Here is a 22925-nt window from a genome sequence, read left to right on the forward strand (position 1 = left end):
TTCAGTCTTTAATTTTCTTGTCTTCAAGTCTATTTTTATCGTTCTCTCCTCCCCACCGAAAGTTGCTGTAATTTTTAGAATATCATAAATATTACAATTTGATGTATTTCTTGGCTGTCTTCGCCCACGCCAGATTTTTGGAATATTACTCCCCAACGGTAGCTCCCATTTCGGTGCCTTTTGATCGTGACATGAACAAATCCCACGAATAACTCGTAAGAGCAATCGTTTTGGCCCCAACTTGATGCCATATTCCATCATAAAAAGTGGCCAGACCCCCGACAGAACAACCCCCCTCCCATAGTGCTTAAAGAACTTAATTATGCTGGCCATTAGAACAGGAGAGAAAATGAGAAAGAAGCAAAGAAATACTGAAATGAAGAGAAGAGAGGCCGCATAACTTGGCTAATTGCCACACGCTGCTGGGGCTGTTGGTGGTGCTGCCTCAGATGCTGCTTCTGGTGCTGCTGACATATTTGCCTAATGGCCTCCGCATAGTTCTTGGCCATAATACTCGGTAGAACATCGAGAAGGGGAGAATCAGTGGCAAACTTAAAGTTTAACTCATAAAAAACATAAAAATAAGTTCAATAAAAAGTTCTACATGTTAAAAAAGTTGTTCCCAAAGGGAGAGGGATAGAGACCCATAGAAGAGCACAGCAAGCCTCATGGCCTAATGACTTTTAACCGAGTTTCAAAATGCAAAAAAAAAACAAGAAAAGTGAGCGACACTTAATTGTTGCATTGTTGGGCGTAAAAGTTGTTAGGGCATAAAGTTCTTGTTCCTACAAATAATTGAGCTGCAATTTATACTAGGGTTCTAATATGGATGTACATACATATATATAGTGGGGAAAATGGGAAAGTGTTTGGAAAGAGGAAAAGTTTGCTTTGCTTCTCTAAAGAAGGCACTTTTAAGATGAATTCTCTAGATTCCATAAAGTTTTTTAGAATTAAAATAAACTACTACTAACCTACTGCTAAGCCACACTGGAAGAGGGGACTGCGAAGCTGGGAAACTATAGCTCTGCGTGAGAAAACACATACATAACCCAAGATTGAACGCCTTTTTTATGGTGTTGCAACAAAAATTTCGGTTCTTTTTTCTCGCTCACTCTTTATATACATATTTGCTTAGTGATTCTATTTTACAGCCGAAGTCTTTTCTCAACCCTTGGAAATATCAACATGTGTTCCTAGCAGAAATCAGTTTTCATACTGAAAAAATAATTCTCGGGCGGTTCCTTTATCTGTTTTAAACGCCAGAGACCCCATTCCCATCCCTACGAGTAATTCATTGAAAAATGCATTCTCCCAGACCCCCACTGAGGGGAGGGCAAGCCGGACAACTCTTTTGGTTTTTAGTTTTAACCTTTAACTTGTTTATCTAACGATTTCCATTGTTCTTCTGTGGCGTTTTTCCTCAGGTCAAGCTGGTGGATGTCGAGAAGGTGGAGTGGCTGAATCGGCGCTCGTATAGCGCCATTGGACTGTTGCTGGGACGCGAGGGTCGGGTGCTCTTGCGCTGCGACGATGGCCTCGAAGACTGGTTCGAGCTTTTGGAGGTATGTGGACCCTGAATAAAACCCAAGTCCGATTTAAACAACTACCCAAAACACATTATAGGAATGCACTGTGACCTCCAAGGAGCGACGACGAGCTTTGAAGATTGCCCAGGGACCGCGGTCGAGAGCCTCTCTGGCGGCGCCCGTGTCGCATGCCTCGCTGCAGTTCCAGCACTTTGGCCTGGGCGGCACCTACTCGAGCGCCCTGGACGACTGGCTGATGACGAACGGAACGGGCGGCGGCCTGGTACGCCACAAGATCGGAGCCGGCAGCCTGAACGGCTATGGCGGCGCCAACCCCTTCCTCTTCTCCGATTCGGTGCCGGATCTGAGCGCCTTGAACAACGAGAACCACAACCACCACTTGAGCGGCATCAGCACGAACCACTCGACGCCCCAGAAGATACCCCATCACAGCAACGCGAATCTCAGCCGCTACTCCAACGGCTACGCCTCCGCCCAGAACAGCTTCACGCAGGGAGGAGCCCTGTACGGGTCGCCCAGGCGCATCTTCATCAACAGCAGCTTCGGCAGCAATCAGGTGGTCGACGAGGAGACCGAAGAGGCGGAGGTCCAACTCCGACGTCCCAGGCTCTTCCGCGGCGTGAGCGCCACTCCGGACAATGGCAACGAGCTGGACAGGGACTGGCTGTACCGCAAGCCCCGAGCGCCCACCGATATGCGGCACTCAGGTGAGTCTCTCGCGTCATTTGAGGAAGCAACCAACTAATACTTGGTCTGTTTTTAGTTCAACCCATGCTCCCCACGGGTGGAGGAGGCTGTGCCCCCAGCAAAATCGAACTGGACTGCTCGGCCCATGACAGCGGCTTGGATACGCCACCGTCCACGCATCGTCCGTCCAGCTACCGCGAGGCGTCTCGTGACAGCACCGAGACGAACGGCAGCTCCTCGCGCGGCACTCTGCTGAACAATGGCTCGCCCGCAGGCAGCTTTCGGGGCAAGAAGCTGAGCAGCCAGGTCAGCAATCTCAACCAGCTGAATGCCCTGAACGGATCGCGGTACTCCGTGCAGGACCAGCGCATCCTGAAGATGCGCAACAACGAGGAGGAGCGCTGCGCCTCCATCAAGATGGCCAATCGCTTGAACCAGAACCACGAACAGCAGCTGCAGCCCCAACAGCAGCTGCAGCAGCAGGCCTCCTACGATCCCAACCAGAATCGTTACTACAAAAACGGCAATGCCACACCCCCCACATCCCTAACGCCCCAGCATACGCCACAGCATAAGCTTCTGATGATGCAACAACAGCAGCAGCAGCACCTCCACGGCAATGGCAATGGAAATGGTGCTGCGTTGAATGGAAACACCAATGGCTCGGCCATATTCCGGGAACGATACCAGCACCCGGCCTTGGCGGCCATCATCAACGAGGCCCAGGGCCTGAAGTTTCGAGGTAGGTGCATCGGTTTCCCCATCGCCACATGGCTCTGATTGCACTCCTCTCATAACTCCCCATCTCATCTGGCATGCCTTCCACTTTGGTTATGATTTGACATTTTAAGCATTACAAAACACGGAACACACATCATTTCATTAAGCACTTCGTTACGTTTCTGGGCATATTAGTTGGAATTGGAAGCATTTGTTCTCTTCTCCCCGGTTATACGTGTTGCGCGCGTCATGTGGCAGTGCCCCTCGGCACTGATTTTTATTTCCTTACTATAAAATAAAACATCATCCGAAATTCCGTTTAGACTTCTCTAAACATGAGGACTATTGCAAAATTTCGTTTTCGATTTCGTGTTACGCGTCATGCGGCAGTGCACATCGGCGCCAACTCGTTATTACATTACTTTACAAAATTTCGCACAAACCAAATAACATTCGACCTACAAAGGTTGACAAACTGCGAGTCTTCAAAAGGATTTTTATAAAATTTCGGTTAAATGTGTGGCGCGTCATGCAGCAATGCCCCACGGTTGCAGTATCAGAGTCACAGCCGGGACTAAGTCGTGGGACAGACAAACAGAGAGTAAAATAAATCATCGAACATTTAATCATTTAACGCAGATAACCCCCAGCCCAGCACCATATTCAACTCCAGTCTTATCGAATATATATTTATATTGTTTTTTTTTGTAATTTTCCTTTTTGCATGTTAACAATTTAAAGAAGAAACGGAAAATATGTGGTAAACCAAGAAAAAAAAAAAATGTAAGAGTGCATGCTTTACACACACAGAAAACCATAAGACTCCCTCTTTAGTGCATGAGACAAGATCGGGAGATATATCGGTATATATATATACAAATATATAATTGTAGAGCGCGCCTACTCGGACAGTCAGCAACGTCGCCTGCTGAACAACAACAACGGACCGTCGGCCGTCCAGCCAGCATCGCCGCTCGCCCAGAGGCGGAATAATCCCGGTAGCGGACTCGGAGCTGGATCCATCTATGGTACACCGACGCGTGTATAGCGTTTGCAGGTCTAAGGGATGTATGATGACTTAGATGAAGACCATTCCGAATAGATGATAGATAAGCACTTGTGGAGTAGATGTAGACGAAACCAGTCATGAGTAAATGAAATTAGAAATTTGCATAGAGAATACGTCAACGAAGATAGTAGATATTAAATAAGTAGACTCTTAGTGTATGTGTGCTCCAATGTCCAGCTTTACGTAAATGTTTAAATAAAATATATATTCTAAAACAAATCAGAAACCATAATCGCTTGTTTTTCTTACGTCTCCATTGGAAATGTGCCCCTGCTGATGGAGCAATCGGATGACAAAGGAAATATAATAATATAAATAGAATAGAATTACTGCTGAACTTTTTTGTGGTGTGTGATCCAGGTGGATCATAAAATAATAAACATTTGGTACCTTGCACGAGGTAAATATTACAATGCTGGCCTGGATGAATAGATCACTTCCTAATACATACTTAGAATTTGCAATAATACCCCCAAAATCGTTTAAAAAATTCCAAAACCGCGACTTTGGTTACTTTTTGAACTTTTATCTGACATCTTGGCCTCTATAGAGTAGATATCCACAAAAATTTAATGGATTAAAAAGAGAAATGTACGACCTTTCACAAGGTTTTGGATTCGTGGATATACCTGAAGATATAGCGACCCAAAGTTGAAGTTTTGACCAAGTCTGGTCCCATGTTAGAGGCTAGTTCTTTAGTGGCATTAATTCTCAAAAAAAATAGCTACTATTCATTAAATTTGCTCAAAGAAAGTCAAAAGAATCGAATTATTTAGTAAAATTCAACCCTGTGCCTCGCGAGATGCAGCCCTGCGAACGCGGGAAAAGCACACTGTTAGAGAGAGAGAGACAGAAAACAGATTGAGAATGCGAAAGCGCGAAATCAAAAGCACCCCCAAAGGATACACCAAGGAATTCAAGGAGAGAGCGACACGACTCCGTGTGGGAGAGCGCGTCCCCAATAGATGTGTGTGTGTGTGTGTGAAAATTAGCTTTTCGGAGTCAACAATAAAATTTTCATTCAGCTTTGGGACGCATTCAGCAGCACAAGTGGCTGCAACAGCAGCAGCAGCAGGAGCGCAGGACCGCCTTAGGAGAGCTTAAAACCTCAAAACCTCGACCTCGGCAACAGGAGCAACAGCAACAGCATCAGAAACAGAATCAGGGGATAGAGAAAATTCGCAGTGGGCGCAAAAGAATGCGAAGTCGCACCGAGCTGGTGACCACCACATTTGTGGAGAGCGACGAAGAGGAGGACTACAGTCCAGACGACGATTCCGACTCGGAGGAGGACTGGCGGCCCACCAAGAAGCGGCCACCAAAGCAGCCACGTATCGGCGTAGCCATTGCTGGAGGTTCGGGTGCAGGGGGAGCTGCAGGTGCAAGCGGGGGACCAGGCGGCAGTGAGGGCGGTCGCAAGAGAAAGGCTGCTGGAACGGCCGCCAAGGCCAAGCGTCGCCACTCGAAGGTGGACAGCGACGACGAATCCGACGACGACGATGACGATGACCTAGAAACGGATCCCAGCGACGAGGACTTTGAGTATCCACTGGCCAGCACCTCGAAGCGTCCGCAGAGTCTGCCCCCGAAGAAGCAGTTCGTGAAGCTCCACCAGGTGGATCTGCTGATGAAGAAGGCGGACCTCCTCGACAAGGACTGGATGAAAAACACTCGCCTCTGCCTGTGGCGAAAGGATGTGCAGGCAAGTCTCCTGCAGAAGTTTCTCAGAGTAAAGTCGAAGCCCGGCGAGGATCAGCTGCTCTTCACTTCCAGCTCCGTGGTAAGTCTCTGCGGACTATCCAGTTTACGATGTAATCTCTTGCATTTCTCATGCCTATGCAGTATTCCAGCTGGGATGATCAGCAAATTGGCGACTACTTGGAGGTGAAGGCCAACTGCTTGGACCCCAACAATCGACGGTTCAAGTTGCACGATCTGGAGGGCATTATGAAGGTATCCCAGGAGTTGCTCGAGGAGCAGGATAAGGAGGACCCGGATGAGGAGGCTGCTGCAGCTGGTGCTGATGACGACGACGAAGAAGATGAAGGAAATCCCGAGGACCCCGAGCTGGAGCCAGAGTCAGAGCCAGTGCCAGATCTGGAGGAGGACGAGGAGGAAGACGAAGCCCTCGACGAGGAGGAGGAAGCCGAGGACGAAGGCCAAGATCATACCGATGAAACAGATCCATAAATCAATCAAATAATCCTACTATACAGTATATACAGCGAGAGAACATTTGAGATTCTTTGCCGAGATTAAACGTAGTTGGCCAAGTTAGCATTAGAGAACGAGAATCCCCAGGCATCTGGCTGCTACTTTGAGACAACTTTAAATTTAATTTAGTAAATTAATGGAAGAAAACCGAAAAAGAAAGACATTTTAAAAATATCCATTCAAAACTTTAGCGTTTCAATTGCAATACAATGTCAAAGTCGGGTAGTGTATATATAATGTACAGATATATGTGTAGTATCTAGAGGAGACTCCTGCTGCCCTCTCTCTTTCTTTCTCTCGGTGTGGGGGGAGCTGCTGCTGCATTGGCAATTTGCACAGAACTATGATTTCGGGGATAGGTTTGTGGCGGGCTACCGACGGCGCTCTCCCTTGACGGTCTTGCGCTTCTCCTTCTTCTCCTCGCGCAGCTGTTTCTGCTTCTCGCGATCCTCCTTGTCTTTGAGCTTCTTGGCCGCACTGTCCATGCGCGCCTGCTCCCGCTTCTCCTTGGCCAGAGCCTGAACATCGGACTTGTTTGTGTTGCGGGCCACACCGCCGCTGTCATCATCGCTCTCCGGCTCCGACTGCTCATCGTCATCCCCAGGAACGGCGGTCTGAAAGGCAAAGCAGAGGTTAAGGACTTACTTATAGCATGGATTCGATTCGTTGGGGAAAACCTCTGAATACTGCGCCAGAATCTGCTTCTTGATGCGGCGCTCCTCTTCGGTGTATTCGCGCTCTTTGGCGGCGGGCTGCTGCAGCTTCTGTTGGGCCAGCAGCTTGGCCAGCTGACCGTTCACATCAATGTCCAAGCCCTTCTTGGGCGGCTCGTCGGTGCTGGGGTGGCTGTGGAGCCATTTCTGCATTATGGTGGCCACCAGATCGTCAATGTTGGCAGACTTTTGGGGGACGGGGGAATAATGCAATTAGCAATTAGCAGGCTTGAATTCATGGCAAAAGGAAAGAACTCACCCCGGTTTCGCTGAGGATTCCCTCGAGACCCTCAGCCTTCTCCTCGTCCGACTCCTCGCCTTCGAGTATGCCCACAATGTACGAGCCAAAGACCCCCTCGTCTGTGTTGAGCTGGCGCAGCTGCTCGTTGAGCCAGCCCTGGAACTCTTCGCTGGCGCTCATAGTGGACTCCAGCCAGGCGGATTCGATGATTCAGTCTAAATCCAGTTGCTACCTACCAAAATCTCCAGCCAGCGAAAAATTCAGCCGCAAAAGGCAGTAAAATGTAGATTTTCGGCGTAGAACGTGTGGGGCAGTGTTGTTACATGCCGTCAGCAAACAGCTGTTTCTGTTTGAAGAAACTTGCGTCATTTTGAACTTTTTGGGCTGTTATTTCTATGTTACTGTTAACTGAATGTTAACTGTTAACACCAAAAATGTATATGAAGAATTTGAGCGCAGTTCAGGTGAAAGATATCGTGGGCGTTCTGTTAATTAAAGATGAAAGATATAATCTACAAGATTTAAGTGGACTAAGGTCGTTTCTTTATCTGTATATTTCGAAAATTCTAGCTCACCCACCTTGCAAATGTTTATACTTTTCATAGTAATTTCCAGTATTTTTTAAGATTAACTAACCCTCTTGTCCAATGCACCAATGTAGAAATAGTGTAGAAATGCCATTTCGGGAACAAATTCATGTCAAAAAGTGGATAGCGAAGGTTTACACACTGGCGCTTCCATGGGGCTTATACGAAAAAAAACCGGCCAAACTTGTCAACAAACGAACACAAAAATGTAGTTAATATGTAGGAAAAATGTAGGCAGTGTGTAGTTGCCATGTAAAAATAAGAATATAATTGTTGCTGACTTTTTTGCTAAGCCTTATTTTACAAACAATTCAATATAAATGAGAGCTTTAAGTTAGCCAATCTTGTGGAAAGTGATTCGTCAATAGGATAAAATTATTTATTGCGAACTGAGGGTCCTAGCTAACTAGTTATAAGCAACCGAAGATAAATATCTAGGAATACAATGAAATTATGAATACAAATTCGTCAGTATATTTACGGTATATTTTGAAAATGAGACGGTATGTTTTGGTATATTTCAGAGGGTCAGACCGTATATTTTATATTCCAACGCGCTCCAACAAAATTTAATTTATTAATTTTGTGTTTAATAAAACAATGCCTCGTGCATAATTAATCCCCCTTCGGTTCTGTGTTAGTTTCTCGACATTTTGTGCTTGAATTGAACAGCGGGAAAGTGTATTCTATCGTTCAATTGTTCTGTTAAACAATTGCAAATGTTTATTACGTTAAACTGTTTCTTACGGTTCTTGCGTTTTTGTGCGTGAGTGTGTTTCTCTGTAGCTGCTTCAGTGTTCGTACGCGCCTTTCCTTTGCCCCCTCTCTTGTGTTTCACGTCATGTTTGTCGCGCTGTAATAATTCGCGGCCCCCGCCGCTCCCCCTCGATACGTCACTCGTCTGCGACACCTGCGTTGACGTCGTCGCTCTGTCGCCGTTTGCTGTCGTCGCCTTCGTCTTTTGTTTATTTGTTGCACTGGCAGACGCCGTTATAAACAAAAAAAAGCCACTTCACAACGCACGCATTCACACACACACACACGCATGGACACTCGAGATTCCAGCAACAAAACGCGCAGTTGGCAACAAGTGGAACATACATACAATCATGCATTTGTATAGTGGTGTGGGTGTGTAATCACAAGACGGCTTTCGGCAAAGACCCTAAAAACACCTCCCCAAAACAAAAGCGTTATTTGGTGGAGGAGGGTTTTCTTTTTTTTGAATACACTAAAAGGTGAGTTTTATAGTGATTTTGGGGGTTTGGCAGGGTCTGCCAATTGGCAGCGCATTTGGAATTCTTATCAGTTTCGTACAAGCAAAAGGCGAGAATTACAGTAAATGATACTCTCTCGCTCTCGTTCTTTTGTAAATTAAGAAGTTGTGCTCAAGGTGTAATTTATACAGGGGGAGAGGTGGTGCTGTAGTGCCGGCTCACGCTTGGTAAAATAATATTAGATAGGAGCTTTATATTGATTTCTTAGTCATTTATTTCAGTATAATTCTATTTGAGTCTTTTCTTTAAGAGAGATTAAACAAAAGAGGCCCGATCGTAAGAGCGCTGTCTTACCTTGAACAAATTTACCTTGGTTTTACAGCAAAAACTTGAAGACATTGATATGAGGAACAGGCAAAACTCTCTCAGAGAGGAATTACGAGCAAGTACGGGAAGGGCGATCGAACAAAGCTCATGTGGAAATCCGTTATTCTGCTCTGTAAACTTTACATGGATTATGACGAATCTGAGCAGAATGTTAACAGCATCACAGAATAATGAAATTAAGCTCTTGAATCGCATTCTTCTTAAGGATTTCTCCCCAGATCTCTGCCTTAATATTTTCTTAGTACATTCTTAGCCCTTTCCCTTACTCTTCAAGCGAGAACTCGAGTTTTGTTGACTGTTTTTTAATGGCCCACAACGATGCAGCAGCGACTCTGTTTATGAGCTTGTAAATGGAAGCGTTTTACACTTTCCAATCTCCGTGCGGCACATTCATGTGTGCGGGAAGAGAAGAGGAGAGGAGAGTGTGTGTCGTTCGCGTATTTGTGCTTGTGGCATAATAAAGGCCATTAAAATTAAGTAATTGACGCAAGCAGAAGGCAGACGACACTCTCCAAAGGAACGGGTGTGCAGAGCGAATCCTAGTGGAAATGTGAAAACCGGAAAAGTATGAATATTCGTGGCTTCATTTACGCTTTTTTAACGGGGAATGCTTCTCCTTGAGGGTTCCTCTTCGACGTGTTGCATTCGTCATTAAATTGGGGAACCATTTAACGTTCAGAGAGCTCATAAAATTCACACTTTTCATTGCTCATTCGGGGGAGAGATACAGTGTGACAGGGGCTGTAAATAAGCGAATGAAATGTGGAATGAAATATGATTTGAAAAGAGTTAATCATGACGTACTTTCAGGCCTTTCTGTTTTCAGTTCTCCATTGAACAGTCCCCGAACCACTGTGCAGAGAGGGATCCTTCCTCTGGGTCTCTGGTCTCTGGGTTCTTTCGATTTTTATGGCTCTCCCTTCAACTACCATCTTGGGGCACGCCCTCGCCCATAAAATCGGTGTATTTTCCTGGCCGCTGTTTATGCGTAGGATTCCGTTAATGGCCTGCTTGCCTCATCAACCTGATTTCTTGGCTCTAATTGTGTGAAATTTCGAGTGGAAGGAGTTGCAAATTGATTTCAACTGCAGACCGTGCAACAAGTCCAAAACAGAGAAACAATACGAATACGATAGGAATCCAATCCTTATGTGGGGGGGAGGAGTAAGGCTGTGGATTGGGTGGTGCAATATGTATCCCACAAATACAACATTCAACAACAACGGGGGGGCAGAGCGGATAATACAGAGCGGGGGCTTGTCAAGGATGCCACGGGGCGCTTATCCTGTAAAGTACTTTCTATTCTTGTAGCTGATGGAATTTTCCGTCCGAGACCTCCCACCGCGTGGAGCGTGGAGCGTGTGCCACAGAACAAAATAATGCAGGAGGATTACAGGGCTGTACGGATCTCTATAAGGACATGCGTGTGGGCGGCTGTCGCTGACGGTGATTCGCATTGCGGTAACTGAAAAATACATGTTAGTTTTGTATTCCAATCACATGTTAGTGGTTTTGTGGGATTTACGGATGGGGGGAGTGGGAAATTCAAGATTTCTGTTGAGAAAAAGCTTTCCCAGAGTAGCAGAACAGAAGAAGCTCCCCTGTACTCCTGTTCCACTAGTTTCCACTGTTCCACATTCGTCAATTGCAGCGAGTAATGTTGATTCGGTGCTAAAATGTTCCCTAAGCGAACGGATACACTCGAACCATATGATCCTCAGCTTAATATTAACATATTCTTTCTTCTTTTCTGAGATTTATACTTTAAATTCGCCTGTGTTTTCCCTTTTAAATTTGCCATTGAAACACGCACTCGCCAACATGTTTCTCCTAACGAAAAAGAGTTCTCCTTTATTTGAAAAGAGCTGCTAAGTACGACCCCCCCTCGAGGCTAGTTAGAGGCCATATACCATACCATAATATCCAGCAGCTCTGTTGGGGTCTCATTCCATCCGATAATGTGATTGAAAAGGTTTCGTTGGTTTCGCCTGCTGCCAGTTGGATGCCAATGCGATGACTCCATGGGCGGTTGATGGATTCCATTCCTGCCACGAGGAGGCGCCCTCTCTCCCTCTCTCGGTATCCACTTAACTATTGGGATGTTGTTGCCGTTGTTGAAGCCTGATGCTGCTGACATTTTCATTTACCCTCGGAACAGTGGCTACAGTTTTTCTTGGTATTTTCCTGCTATATCATTGCCTCATGTCGTTGACAAATTGTTTTTGGGGGCCAAAGACGAGTAGGAGACGAGCCAAGTACAGTCGGACCCTAAAATGTATGTCAATAGATGTGTGTTAGGAATACCGTTAGTCAGGATGGAGACCCAAGATGGGTTCACGGTGATATATGGCCCCGCAGAACGGAAGCCAGGAGTCGTCTCGTTGCCTCCTGTTGCGCTCTCCCTCTCTCTTGCTTTTTCTCTCTGTTGAGTCGCAAACAATTTTCAATTAAGCGCACAATCACGATAAATAAATCTCATTGTGTGGAAAAAGCCAGTTTTCATCTACACGATGGCTTATGCTTTAACACTGGCTTTTCCTTCGCAGATGTATAGCAATTTTCTGCGGTTTTTCCTCCCGTTACCATTACCGCCAGTGGTTTCAATGGAACTCCACCCAGGTAGCAATTGCCATTGCCACTGCTACTGCCCTGCTGCAACAACCATCTTCTGCTGCCACAGCTTCCTCTGAGAACTCCTAACACGCTTTTGCTTTTGCTTCTCTTCTCGAAATGTGGGCTAATCGGCAGTATCTTGAGGAATAACACTTGAGAGGCGGATAAGGGAGGCAATAGTGGATTATAAATATGATTCCACGAAGCTTTCTGTATTAAAATACGTTTTAAATGAATTTTAGCTTAAACCCTATTCTTTTCCCACGTTCCAAGCTTGCACATGTTCCATTCCTTGCTTCCAAAGCTAGAAATCTCGTGTTAGGGAATCTCAAATTCGATTTCTTTCAAGCAACTTCCTTTTCTTGTCTGCATTTCATTTCCTTGCCATAAATTCTGTGGTTAAAGAGGTAAATAAATAGAAAGAGAGAGGGACATAGAGAGGAAGTTGCAAACAAAGAAAAAGAAGAAGCTTAGTATATAGAAATATTGATAAAAAAATAATTTCAATTTCAATTTCCATGTTACATGAGAAACATTTCTCTGTTCTCGATAAATTTCGTTCCGTGTGTGGTCAAAAATTTACAAAATGAAAGAATATATAAAGCATATAAGATATATACAAATAAAAAAGGAATAAAATATGTGAAAGAAGGAAGATTTCAAGAAAGAAACGCCGCTCGGGACGCAAAATGCAAGGCAAATTCAATCAAGCGAAATTTAACAAGATTTCCGTGAAGCGGTCGAAGCGGCTTCACCACCCCTGCCCTCCCGTCTAATGGATAGAAGCTGTGGTGCCCCCTCCACCGGCACTCCTTGGGGCAGACACAAATTAAGCAAAATTTTGATACCCCGCTTCTCCTGCTGCGCTCATCCCTATATCTCAATCCTCCCGCCCAAAACTTGATTTGGAGGAGAACATTTTTTATAAAGTAAATAATAAATCAGCGACCAAGACGATATATGATAAAAAGATGTACATAACAGCACACACAGATGCACAGATACACAGATACATACCCACATCCATCCATGAGATGCTGCTGCCCAAAAAAAGAATCTCCTAAAACTTGTGCCTATAGAAGATTTAGTGGCTCTGTCTTCTGCTGTCTGCTGTTCTGTTGCGGCGTTGCTTAGGTAGCTTTTGAGCTCAAAAAAGGAAGTAAACAGGATTCGAGCTTTACCAGGAATACCCTTGATACTCTCACCGATACAGCGGGTATGGTGATTTTGATGAAGGGTTTGTAAATGTAGCGATGGAAGCAACTGCCAGCGAATAGAGAGATCAGAGTACTACAAACTATAGCTTCCATAGGAACCAACCATTGAACAGATGTATTTATCAATATATTTAACTTAAAACTCATCAAAAGTATGGTTTCCTGTGTTATTTTCAGCCGTAAAACGTGTCCCTTCACCCATGGGAAATTTATACAGCGCATCAATGTTCCATTCCACAAATGCTGCCCTGTGGAACATTGGCATCAGGGCATCTAATACTTCGTCCCCCTCTTGAAAAGGTAGCCTTCCTTTTTTCGTGTCTTTGTCCGTTGTTATGGTTTTTGCTTTTTGTGTTGTTTTTTTGTGGCATGTCTTTAACCTCTCGGCACGACGGCATTAGGTACAAAATAGTTTCTTATATGGTTAGGTTCCTCTTTACTCCCCCTCCCCCTCTCCCACCTGCCTCCTGTTGTTTAGCTTTTGCTTTCGTTTGTATATTTACTCGAGGAAATTCGATATATTTAAATATGTACATTATATTATGGGGGACTTTTGTCCCATCGCCCCACCGGGAGGCGCTCTCTCTCTCTCTCTCTCTCGCTCTCTCACTTAATAAATTCCCCTGAATTTTAATAAATGATAAGACTCGTGTAATTTGAAGACGTTGTACATAATTTTGCGGACGGCTTTTTTGTGTGAGAACATTTAGAAAAATTGGTTTGAAAAAGTATCTACTTGTACGAGTACGAGTATATGGATGGATGGATGGATGGATGGATAATGTGGCTTGGTGTGTGTTTGGGTGTTTTTGGGAGAAGTCATTCCGTCAGTCAGTCACCTGATGCCTTCGGTTCGCAGAATTTTCATGGTTTTGCATTTGACAGTTTTTTGTTTTTTTTTTCAGAGTTGAAGGTTCTTCACATTTTGTGTGGCTAAATCTTTTTGGTGAAGCTAAGGCGCCTTTTGTGATTATTTTGGTTAGGATTTTGGCTTGGAAAAATGTGGGTAACATCTATTCTTTATTTTGTATGCTATAATCCTTTAAATGTAGTAAGTTTTTAATGCGCCAAAGCCTCAGAAAAACTTTTAATTAAATTCCATAAATATGCATATACAAATTAAAAACCTAAAAAAATAGATGCCAATTATCCATGCGGGTAGCACATTCCATTCCGTTCCATTCCACACATTTCGCATCAATTATTCATGAAAATGCACTTTGTGGACCTGGTTTTATGGGCATTTCCTATTTACCGTTATCGTTTTGCTTACCATATTCCATTTTCCCCATTTGTTTTTCTTATTATTTGCCTGGTTACCATGCTCCGTCCTCCGTCCTCCTTGCCCCTCCTATATGCTTTTCTGCACAAGTGAGCAATTATTTGTGCAACATAATTAAAATTTTATTAATTCATAAACAAATGCGCAGAGAGCGAGAGAGAGAGAGAGAGGTGGGAGTACGTAGGGCGTAGAAGGGTATATTTAATGGGAAGGTGTGGCCGTTGGGTAGGGTTCGGTCTGGGGTGCCTACTACCTTACCCTATATGAAATACACCTTGCGAAGAAGGACTTGACGACGCAACAACAACAGCCACTGCAGTTCTGCCTTTCAGCACTTCATCAACGCCAAATTGTTGTAGCTTCTCTGCCGCCGCTGCTGCTGCGCTGCGTTGCGCTGCTGCTGCTGCATCATTCATAAAAAATTCCATAAATGCAGACACAACAAGTACGAAGGCGAAATTATCCATTACGACATTGGGGATGCCCTTTAAATGTTTTTTATATTGGGTGTAATGAGAGCAGCGATGAGAAAATAAGCACAAAAATATATTCCTTAAAAGACAATCTTGCTTGACCATTGCATACACAAATATCCTTTTCTGTCGTTTTGTTACATTTTACCCCACCAAAACAATATACCCCGTCGCTACCCCGTTGCCTTGCCCATCTCCCTCTGGCCCCCCTGGCTGTGGCTCTTCATACTGCATTTTCACACATAGCCTCATGGCTCTCGCTCTCTCTCGTACTTTGCACTCTCTTCGCGCCTCCACCCCCTCTTCCAACCCGTCGCCTTGTCAATTTTACATGTAAAGCACGTGTCGCCGCTTGTGTACAGGCACAGAGGTGTTGTTGTTGCAGTGGCAGTGGAAATTTCTTCCTTAACTCTAATTAAAGAACACTTCAGAAAATCTCCTTGAACTTCCAGCTACCCAAAAGACCCTTTCATTTTTCGAGATTGTTTTTTTGTAGAGAAAAGAACTAGCAAAAAATCGCATAACTTATTCAGAATGCAAAAGAGTAGTGGAAGTCGAGAGAGTACTTTTTCCACATATCTTATGTGTGTACTATATTTCACGGTTGCAACACCTGTCGAAACTGTGGACATCAGCATTAAATAGAATCCAAATAAGACAAAAGAAATACGAAATACTATATCAGAAAATGTGTTAAATATAAAGCTCGAACCCCGAGAGAGCAGACACAGAGAAAACCCAGAAAAACGGCGAACACGGCAAATACGAATACAAAAAGAAATGCATACACCACACACACCCGTGCGATATATGAACAATAATAAATATACATACATATATTATAGAACAAACAGCACGAGCAAAATATTAACAGAAAAAAAACGTATCGAAAAAACGGTAGTAGAAACAAAGCCAGGTGTGAGCGAGTCATGGAGGGAGGGAGGGGTCAAAGCAAATAGAAAGAAAGTCAATATTTATGAAATGCCAAATGGAAAGTTCTGTTAGCACAAATTTCAAACGCGTGTCGCCAACAATACACGAAATACCCGATTATCGAGAGCGAAAAAAGGTTTAAAATTATTAAATATTTTTTTGGGATAATTGAAAGTAAAAATATTCAAATGTAAAACCATGTATAAATAGTAAATACTAGAAAATACTAAAGAAAATACCAAAAAATAAAACAAACAAAAAATACCTGCAATTTGTAGGATATTTAAAAAAAATTAAATTTAAAAGTAAAAATAGTGTTTTTTGTAGAAAATACTAAAGCTGCCAAACAATAATATTTATAAAAATACTCAGAGCTTGTAGCTAATTTTATTAAATCTAAAAACATGTATAATGAGTAAATACTAGAAAATACTAAAAATACCAAAAAATAATATATAAAAAAATAGCTAGAAAATACTGAAAAAACCAAACAATATAATTTTTTTTAAATACCTAAAATTTGTACCATATTTTCAAAAAAATGAAACGTAAAAGAATTAAAATCTAAAAACATGTATAAATAGTAAATACTAAAAATACCAAATATAAATACTTAAAAAAAAACACAGAAAAAATACTTAAACTTAAAAACCACAGATTAATTTTCGTTCAAAAACACGACTCCTAAGATACATATGATACACTGCCCGTTTCGCTTAGTAAATTATACACTTGAATTTATTTATTTTTAAACTTCATTCAATGTTTTCCGCAAACAAATTCAAGGCAAAGGCCCTGGCAAAACAGCAAACAACCAAAAAAAATAGAAAAGCAATCAGTTTTGCTCGAAGTTTGGCCAAACGCTTTGCTCTTTTTTGGGTTCCCAAACTTTGATTTTGACGGTCTATGGGACCTGGGCTGGAGCCCGAGAGGGGCGGGGATCGTCTGCACAGACAAGACACAGAAATTGATGGCGTCACGTTTCCAACTACTGGTTTTTGATTTTAATTTTTAGAGTTTGCTTTATGGCCGGCCGCCTGGGCTCTAATACTCTCGTATTTCATGGGCTTCGTTGCGGTCTTTTGCTTATAATTGTCGTATATTTCTTGGCCATTTTATTGGCTGATTTGGCCAAAGGTAAAAGGTAAGCTTGGAGCTATATACGAGGAAAACTATCATCTGCGGGGAGGGGCGGGGCAGTATCTGTCATTTTTCTGTCTATTTAATTGTTTGCAACATTAACGAAAATACACCGAAAAAATGATGGTGGAAAATCAACAGAAAATGGCAGAAAAAATAAAGTTTTCAAACCGTCAGCAATTAAAGTGGCACGATGGCTCTGCCCTGGCTCTTGCCGTCGTCACTGCCACTCGGTGGTTGCCTCTTTGCCACTTGATGTGGCGGCTGGCAGTAGTTTGGAAAATGTAGTTTTTTTGTTTTTGTTGCTGTTTCAGTGGATGGGCAATTATGTGCATAAAATTATCAACCACATTAGGAGGGCCCCACAACACCCAAACAGCCAAACAGCCAACAAAATGTACAATTGTCATGCACAATTAAGGCCTGGAAAAACTCATAAGAAAGAAAGAAAAAGAATAGAAAATCCCAAGTGTTGACAAAGAGTTAACGGCAAAAGATTACAGGGTTTTCCGGAAAAGATTCTTTGGGCTTTTGCCTTGCCAAATGCCCAAAAGGGAATAAAGGCATATTTATGTATGGCGGGGGAAAGAAAGAAACCGAAGAAAGACGATGGAATAATAGAGCTTGAAGAAGGGCTAATTGAGAACTCAAAAATGATGTCATTCTGTGCGGAATGTTTTTTTCGAAATTCGAGCTCTATTTCGTGGTCTAGAAGGTTCTTATTTTTCAAAGATTGAAAGGGATTTAACATTAAAAAAAAATAGCTCTATTAATAAAGATTATAGAATTCCCCTCAAATGTAATTTCTTAATTTAATAACTATTTTCTTCTTTTCTTACAGATGATATCTTAGGTCAAACGTAGTTTTAAAGGTATTTTATATATTATATATATATTTAAGATATTATTTTACATGGAATTCGCATTTTTCATTGATAAAACATACACCTTCTCTATAAGAACCGATCTCCCATTTTCAGGCCATTTTCCACGCCACAAAATTATACAAAATCCTATATTTAATGGCTTGCACTGTACCTCCTCTCATGACAGGCTATAACTTTGATTTATCTTACGGATAGAACTACTTTTGGGGCGAGAATTCTCCCTGACGAGAAGCCACTTGAAATCCCATTTCGTCAAGTTTTTCGGCTATAAAATGCATTATATTCTAAAAACAAAAACCGCATCACAACTCAACACAAATTGCCATAAAAAGTAGCTAAATAGCTGCAAATACATATATACAGTAGATACCTATATATATACAATCTGTAGCGTCAGAGGTGGCTATATTGTATGCAAGTGTGTGTGTGTGTGTGTGTGGTGCTCTCTAGTGCTCTGGCTGGTGCGGCTATTGAAATTGAAGGCAACGTAGACGTAGACGACGACGTTCCAAGAGAGCTTTTCCATCGCTTTTTTTTGTTTCTTCTGTGTCTTTTTGCTGTTTATTTTTGTGCTTAATTTTGTTTTGCGTGCGGTTCGACGACTACAAGGCAACAAAAGAGAGTGCCAGTACTCTCACTCTCTTCGTAGCTCTCTTCGGGATTCTCTCTCTCGCGCTCTCTTAGGTTTCGAGTCGAAAACACAACATGTGTTTCGTCATCGCAATTTTGTTTTTGTTGTGTGTTCGTTGTGTTTTGATGTTGTTTTTATTTTTTATGGGAGACACTTTTTACATATTTTAAGCGAATTCGGGAGATTTCATCAATTTTTTATAATTTAATTCTATTTCATAGAATCTTTGCAATGTTTTCCAACATTTTGAATATTTTTATTCAGTTTCTTACGATTTCTGGTCTGTGTACTGTGGGTTTCTGTTGAAGTTTTCCATCTATTTAAATATTCAACATTCAACATCTTCTGAGAACCTTTCATCAATTTAAATGCAATTTCCGTAGTTTTTCCTACTTCCTGATTGGGGTTTTTAACATTTCTTGTCTGTTTTTCCCCGCCTTGTTCCATGGACTTTGCGTGTTTTTGTTTTTCAAGAAGCCGCCATTAAATTTCTGCAAAGACAACAAAAACAGTGAGTGTTGGAGACCAAGCGAAAATGCCGGCAGTTCCATCAGTCTCTCTCTCTTCAAAAGCGCCAACCATCTAGTCATCCCGCTCTGATTGGAGGCCATCAAGGCGCTGGAGTAAAGATATAGAATATATATGATAGCAGAGGCAAAGAGAGCCCAAAGCCAGAAGAGAGAGCTCCACTGTAAAGTACTACGTCACACAGCTGCTGTTAACATTCCTCTGCGTCCTCTAATTCGAACTTAACAGAGTTTCCTACTCTAGTTAACAGTTTTCTGTTGCTTTAACATGAGAGCGTTGCTTCGTTTGCACAGAAACATCCGACGAAGTTACAGACTCATGTGATGTTGAGCGAAACAAAGAGAAACGAAACAAAGCCAGAGCCGGAGAGAGCGCTGCTCATTCTTGCGTCGCGTTGGATTGTACGGCTACTGTGGCCCCAAACTTTTTTCAACTTCTGAATCGAGCGGTTGCTGCGTTGCGTTGCCTCGTCCGTCGTCGAACAAAACCCCAAGTACAATCTTTGGATAACGTATATTTCTTTGGATCTCGATTTCGGTTCGGCGGCAATGCGGGTATTGTTGATTCTAAGAAAAAGATACATCTACGGTACAAGCAAAGAGTGCAATCGAATCGGAAAATGCAATATTTCTGAAATGTGTTTATAAATCGCTGGGCCGCGGAGAAGAATGCTCTCTTCCGTCCGTCCCCTCCATTGTCGACGTGTCTTGTGCCGTGCGGTGTTGGCCCCCGCGTCGCGCTCTCTCTCTCACTCTGTCTCCAGCATTATTTATCTTTTCTGAATAATAACTAAAAGTCGACTAAAAGATACAAAAGTATCTTGAAAGTGCGTTTCTTAGCAAAGGAAAAAAGTTGGCGCAGCCCACAAAAAAAAGAAAAGCAAAGCAAAGTGCGCGTGTGTGTGTGTGTGTGTGTGAGTGCGTGTTGTTTCCTTTGAAGAGCAGATACTTTTGTGAAGTATCTTTGAGATAACTAGAAATTATGAATAATTAAACAAACTTCCTCTAAAGCCGTAGATATTTATTAGAGTTTTTGATTTGAGTTTATTCCAAAAATTTAGAGTACTATTTTGTTCGATTTTGTTGCGGAATTTCTTGTGTGGCGGACGTTCCACCGCCCCAACGTTCCAGTGGCGCTCCACTCTCTTTGCTGCCTCTCTTTTGGCGGCGCTCTCTTTTGTCGCGTTCGGGTTTCGTAATCGCCAGTTTCGCTGTCGTCTGTTTCCTCCGTTCGTTCGTTATTTATATTTTGTTTCGTTTCCATGCCGTTCCGCTCAAATGTGAATTTTAATTTATGGAAATATTCGAAATAAATACAACAAAATATTAATAGTTTTTTACACCCACAGTTTCTCAGATAAAATACTATATAATTTTCCCCCCAAGATAATGATCTATATACCATATATATATATATATATATATATACCCCATATTTTGTGCAAATAAGAAATAAATACAAATAAAAAACCATAAATAAAATATAGCCTTGCAAAAATCATTGAAAAAATATATTTAAAAAAACAGAAAAAAATCAAGAAATAATATATTTATACACACAACGGTTTCACTTTTGCGAGTTGTATACAAATTATAAAAAAATTACAGTTGTTAAAAGGCCACCAGTTGCCTGAAAGAAAGTGTTGGAAAACGCCTGATAAATAATCCGCAAAAAATAGTGCAAATAAATGTGCAAAAATCAATTCAATCTTGTATAAAATGCAGCCTAAAACTAAATAAAATTTAAAGGATTAACGCATTTATTCATAGATTTATAATCTTTGGGATTATTACTGTTCTTTGGATCTAAATAATTACTCTAAAAAGGTAAAGAAAATATAGAAAATTAAGGAAAATACGTTAAGGGATGGAATATCTATTAAATGGGGTGATATATTTACTGGAAAATGAAGAGAATCTATCCCTTAGAACTGATCTTAAGATCGGACAGCATCAGACAACATTTACACAATGTTCAGGCTAATAGCAATTACACGTGTAAATGATATACACAGATCTTGTGTAATTTCTTGATAAATTCAGCAACGGCTGCAATTCTCCTTCAATGTCTGTTGTGGCAACGTTTCCCTTAGACTCTAACCATTTCCCAACTTTTTGTCATAATCAATTTGCTTTGGCAAGAGGCTTATCAACGGACGACGAATCGTATTCGTATTCAATAGAAGTGCAGGCCAGGCCATCGTCAGAGGCGGGACGGGGCGGATCGGCCTCTATTACATAAGAAAACGTGAGTAGAAGTCGAGAGTCGAGTCGAGTCGAGTCGTTCCGTACGTCGCTCCGTAGCTTCGTTTCGTTGAGTTTCAGTTAGAATTCTTTTGCTAATACAAAAACAAATACGGGAATACGAGAATACGAGAGTATCGTAAAACAGTCTCGGGGCCTGAGGTTCTCCGACTACGTCTGCGTTTGCGTCTGCGTCTGGCGATCCAACGAAAGGTTTCATTCTTGCGCGTATCTCACAGATACATTTGTCACACGAGCGTGTCCAGTGTGTCGAGTTTGTTATTGTTATATTTTCGTTTTCTTGCGATCTTTGCATATGATATTGAAATGTATTTATTTTGAGAACACTTTTTATTTAGATTCTCAATGAAATCTCCGCTCAAATATCAGCTATTTTTACAAGAAAGAAGAGCACCAACAAATGTACGACTAGCGGTGTTCTCTTGATGATTTTGCGACGTATTTTTGAACGCTTGATTTAATTAGTTTATTGTTTGCTAGTTTTTTTTTTTTTTGTTGGCTATTAACTTGGCCGTCAGCAATTTTTGTGTGTTTTTTTCCGGACAGGTTATACAAGTTTTACTCTGTAAAAAAAAAAAGAAAAAGTTACGACTAAAATAAAGAACACCTCAAATATTGCCACATTTTATAGTTTCTTTCTCTTTCATAATTTAATAAAAATTTAAACATAAAAAATATAGACTTGGGGGAAATCGAAGATGGGGATACCCTTAATGATTGATTGTTTCGAGGGAATTATCTAGAGGTTTTGCCCTTAAAGATGGGTAATTTCTGTTCATAATAATGTCCATAATACCCTCTATTAATAGGGTGTAGAGGAAACTAACAAAATGCTACACTTAGGCTTATCGCCAAGGCAGAGGAATGAATGCCCCCCTCCTAAAACGCACACAAACACACCCAACACTCACACACAGATACACTCTCTCAGAGGGCCATAAAGCAACGATTAGATAATGGCATTTTAAATGATGTCTCTACTGTACAGTAGAGTCGCGAAACACACGACACGAAAATGACCAACAATGGGAATCGGAATGGAAATGGACTTTGTTTTGAAAAAACACTGACAAACGGACTGATAAGAGACTTCCAGGGAGAGAGACAAGCAAACACTAACAGAGACAGAGAGAGAGAGAGGGAGAGAGGAAGAGCCACTAAGTAAACTGTAGATTTTTGGGTGGATAGGCGATGGTTTTTTTTTTTTTCTTTCGGGGCCTCCATTTATGCAAAATGTCTACGAAAAACGATTGAAAAGAGAAACTCAAGAGATTTCGAATGATTTATTCATCTTTTGTGGATCCGAGAAGCATTAACATGACTCCGAAATGTTTTTGGAGTGGAGTTTGGGTAGGTTTTAAAAGTTGTATCAAATTTCTTAGATTATGGTGATCAAATTTTGGAGAAGACTGGCGGAGAGTAGAGAAGTAAAAGAAATCCATTTAATTTGATGGATTTTCTTTGGAAACACAAGAAATTGGTACAGAAAAGAGCTTCGGAGTACACTCCTAAAATATTCAAAATTCTTTTAATTGCAAAAATCCATATAGATCCTTTCAAAATGTTAAGGTA

The 22925-nt window shown here is 42.0% G+C and overlaps 4 protein-coding genes and 1 long non-coding RNA gene across 16 annotated transcripts in view; 3 read left to right on the plus strand and 2 right to left on the minus strand.

The window, feature by feature from the left end:
• The window catches only part of LOC108163073, a 40260-nt gene extending 36002 nt beyond the window's left edge, over positions 1-4258 (plus strand). For 4 of the 7 annotated variants that reach the window (XM_017298148.2, XM_017298151.2, XM_033392955.1 and 1 more), the window contains 4 exons: positions 1428-1565; positions 1627-2257; positions 2314-2979; positions 3851-4258. In XM_017298148.2, the coding sequence (XP_017153637.1) occupies positions 1428-1565; positions 1627-2257; positions 2314-2979; positions 3851-4005 (1590 nt within the window). In that variant the 3' untranslated portion in view covers positions 4006-4258. Of the gene's footprint in view, positions 1-1427; positions 1566-1626; positions 2258-2313; positions 3742-3850 lie in introns of those variants that run through there. The other 3 variants (XM_017298149.2, XM_017298153.2, XM_033392954.1) reach the window with 2 other exon arrangements.
• Positions 4259-4890: 632 nt separating this feature from the next.
• On the plus strand, positions 4891-6317 carry LOC108163074 (glutamic acid-rich protein). The gene is made up of 3 exons (XM_017298154.2): positions 4891-4993; positions 5052-5806; positions 5869-6317. The coding sequence occupies exons 1-3, from the start codon at positions 4894-4896 to the stop codon at positions 6214-6216; spliced, it is 1203 nt and encodes a 400-aa protein (XP_017153643.1). The 5' UTR covers positions 4891-4893; the 3' UTR covers positions 6217-6317.
• Positions 6318-6414: 97 nt separating this feature from the next.
• On the minus strand, positions 6415-7532 carry LOC108163075 (coiled-coil domain-containing protein 43). The gene is made up of 3 exons (XM_017298155.2): positions 7213-7532; positions 6918-7139; positions 6415-6854 (listed from the first exon to the last, which is right to left on the minus strand). The coding sequence occupies exons 1-3, from the start codon at positions 7372-7374 to the stop codon at positions 6612-6614; spliced, it is 627 nt and encodes a 208-aa protein (XP_017153644.1). The 5' UTR covers positions 7375-7532; the 3' UTR covers positions 6415-6611.
• Positions 7533-8331: 799 nt separating this feature from the next.
• LOC108162551 (nuclear receptor coactivator 3) overlaps positions 8332-22925 on the plus strand; it is a 90065-nt gene continuing 75471 nt past the window's right edge. For 2 of the 4 annotated variants that reach the window (XM_017297338.2, XM_033393551.1), the window contains exon 1: positions 20603-20915. The gene's annotated coding sequence lies outside the window, so the exon portion shown is untranslated. Of the gene's footprint in view, positions 9020-17884; positions 17916-20602; positions 20916-22925 lie in introns of those variants that run through there. The other 2 variants (XM_017297337.2, XM_033393552.1) reach the window with 2 other exon arrangements.
• Positions 11705-22925, minus strand: part of LOC117188924 — a 46676-nt gene continuing 35455 nt past the window's right edge. For all 3 annotated transcript variants that reach the window (XR_004472984.1, XR_004472982.1, XR_004472983.1), the window contains 2 exons: positions 12223-12391; positions 11705-12150 (listed from right to left, as the gene is read on the minus strand). This is a non-coding gene — a long non-coding RNA (uncharacterized LOC117188924). The remainder of the gene's footprint in view (positions 12151-12222; positions 12392-22925) is intronic.

Source organism: Drosophila miranda, chromosome 4, assembly GCF_003369915.1.
Source record: "Drosophila miranda strain MSH22 chromosome 4, D.miranda_PacBio2.1, whole genome shotgun sequence".
NCBI classification, from domain to species: Eukaryota; Metazoa; Arthropoda; class Insecta; order Diptera; family Drosophilidae; genus Drosophila; species Drosophila miranda.

What these genes read in the sequence shown, in the direction of transcription:
- LOC108163074 (XM_017298154.2), top strand. Translation starts at nt 4,894, where the DNA reads ATGCGAAAGCGCGAAATCAAAAGCACCCCCAAAGGATACACCAAGGAA. An exon ending in AGAGCGCGTCCCCAATAGAT is followed by an intron (nt 4,994 to 5,051) that starts GTGTGTGTGTGT and finishes ATTTTCATTCAG; the next exon opens with CTTTGGGACGCATTCAGCAG. An exon ending in TCTTCACTTCCAGCTCCGTG is followed by an intron (nt 5,807 to 5,868) that starts GTAAGTCTCTGC and finishes ATGCCTATGCAG; the next exon opens with TATTCCAGCTGGGATGATCA.
- LOC108163075 (XM_017298155.2), bottom strand. Translation starts at nt 7,374, where the DNA reads ATGAGCGCCAGCGAAGAGTTCCAGGGCTGGCTCAACGAGCAGCTGCGC. An exon ending in GAATCCTCAGCGAAACCGGG is followed by an intron (nt 7,140 to 7,212) that starts GTGAGTTCTTTC and finishes GTCCCCCAAAAG; the next exon opens with TCTGCCAACATTGACGATCT. An exon ending in TTCTGGCGCAGTATTCAGAG is followed by an intron (nt 6,855 to 6,917) that starts GTTTTCCCCAAC and finishes TTTGCCTTTCAG; the next exon opens with ACCGCCGTTCCTGGGGATGA.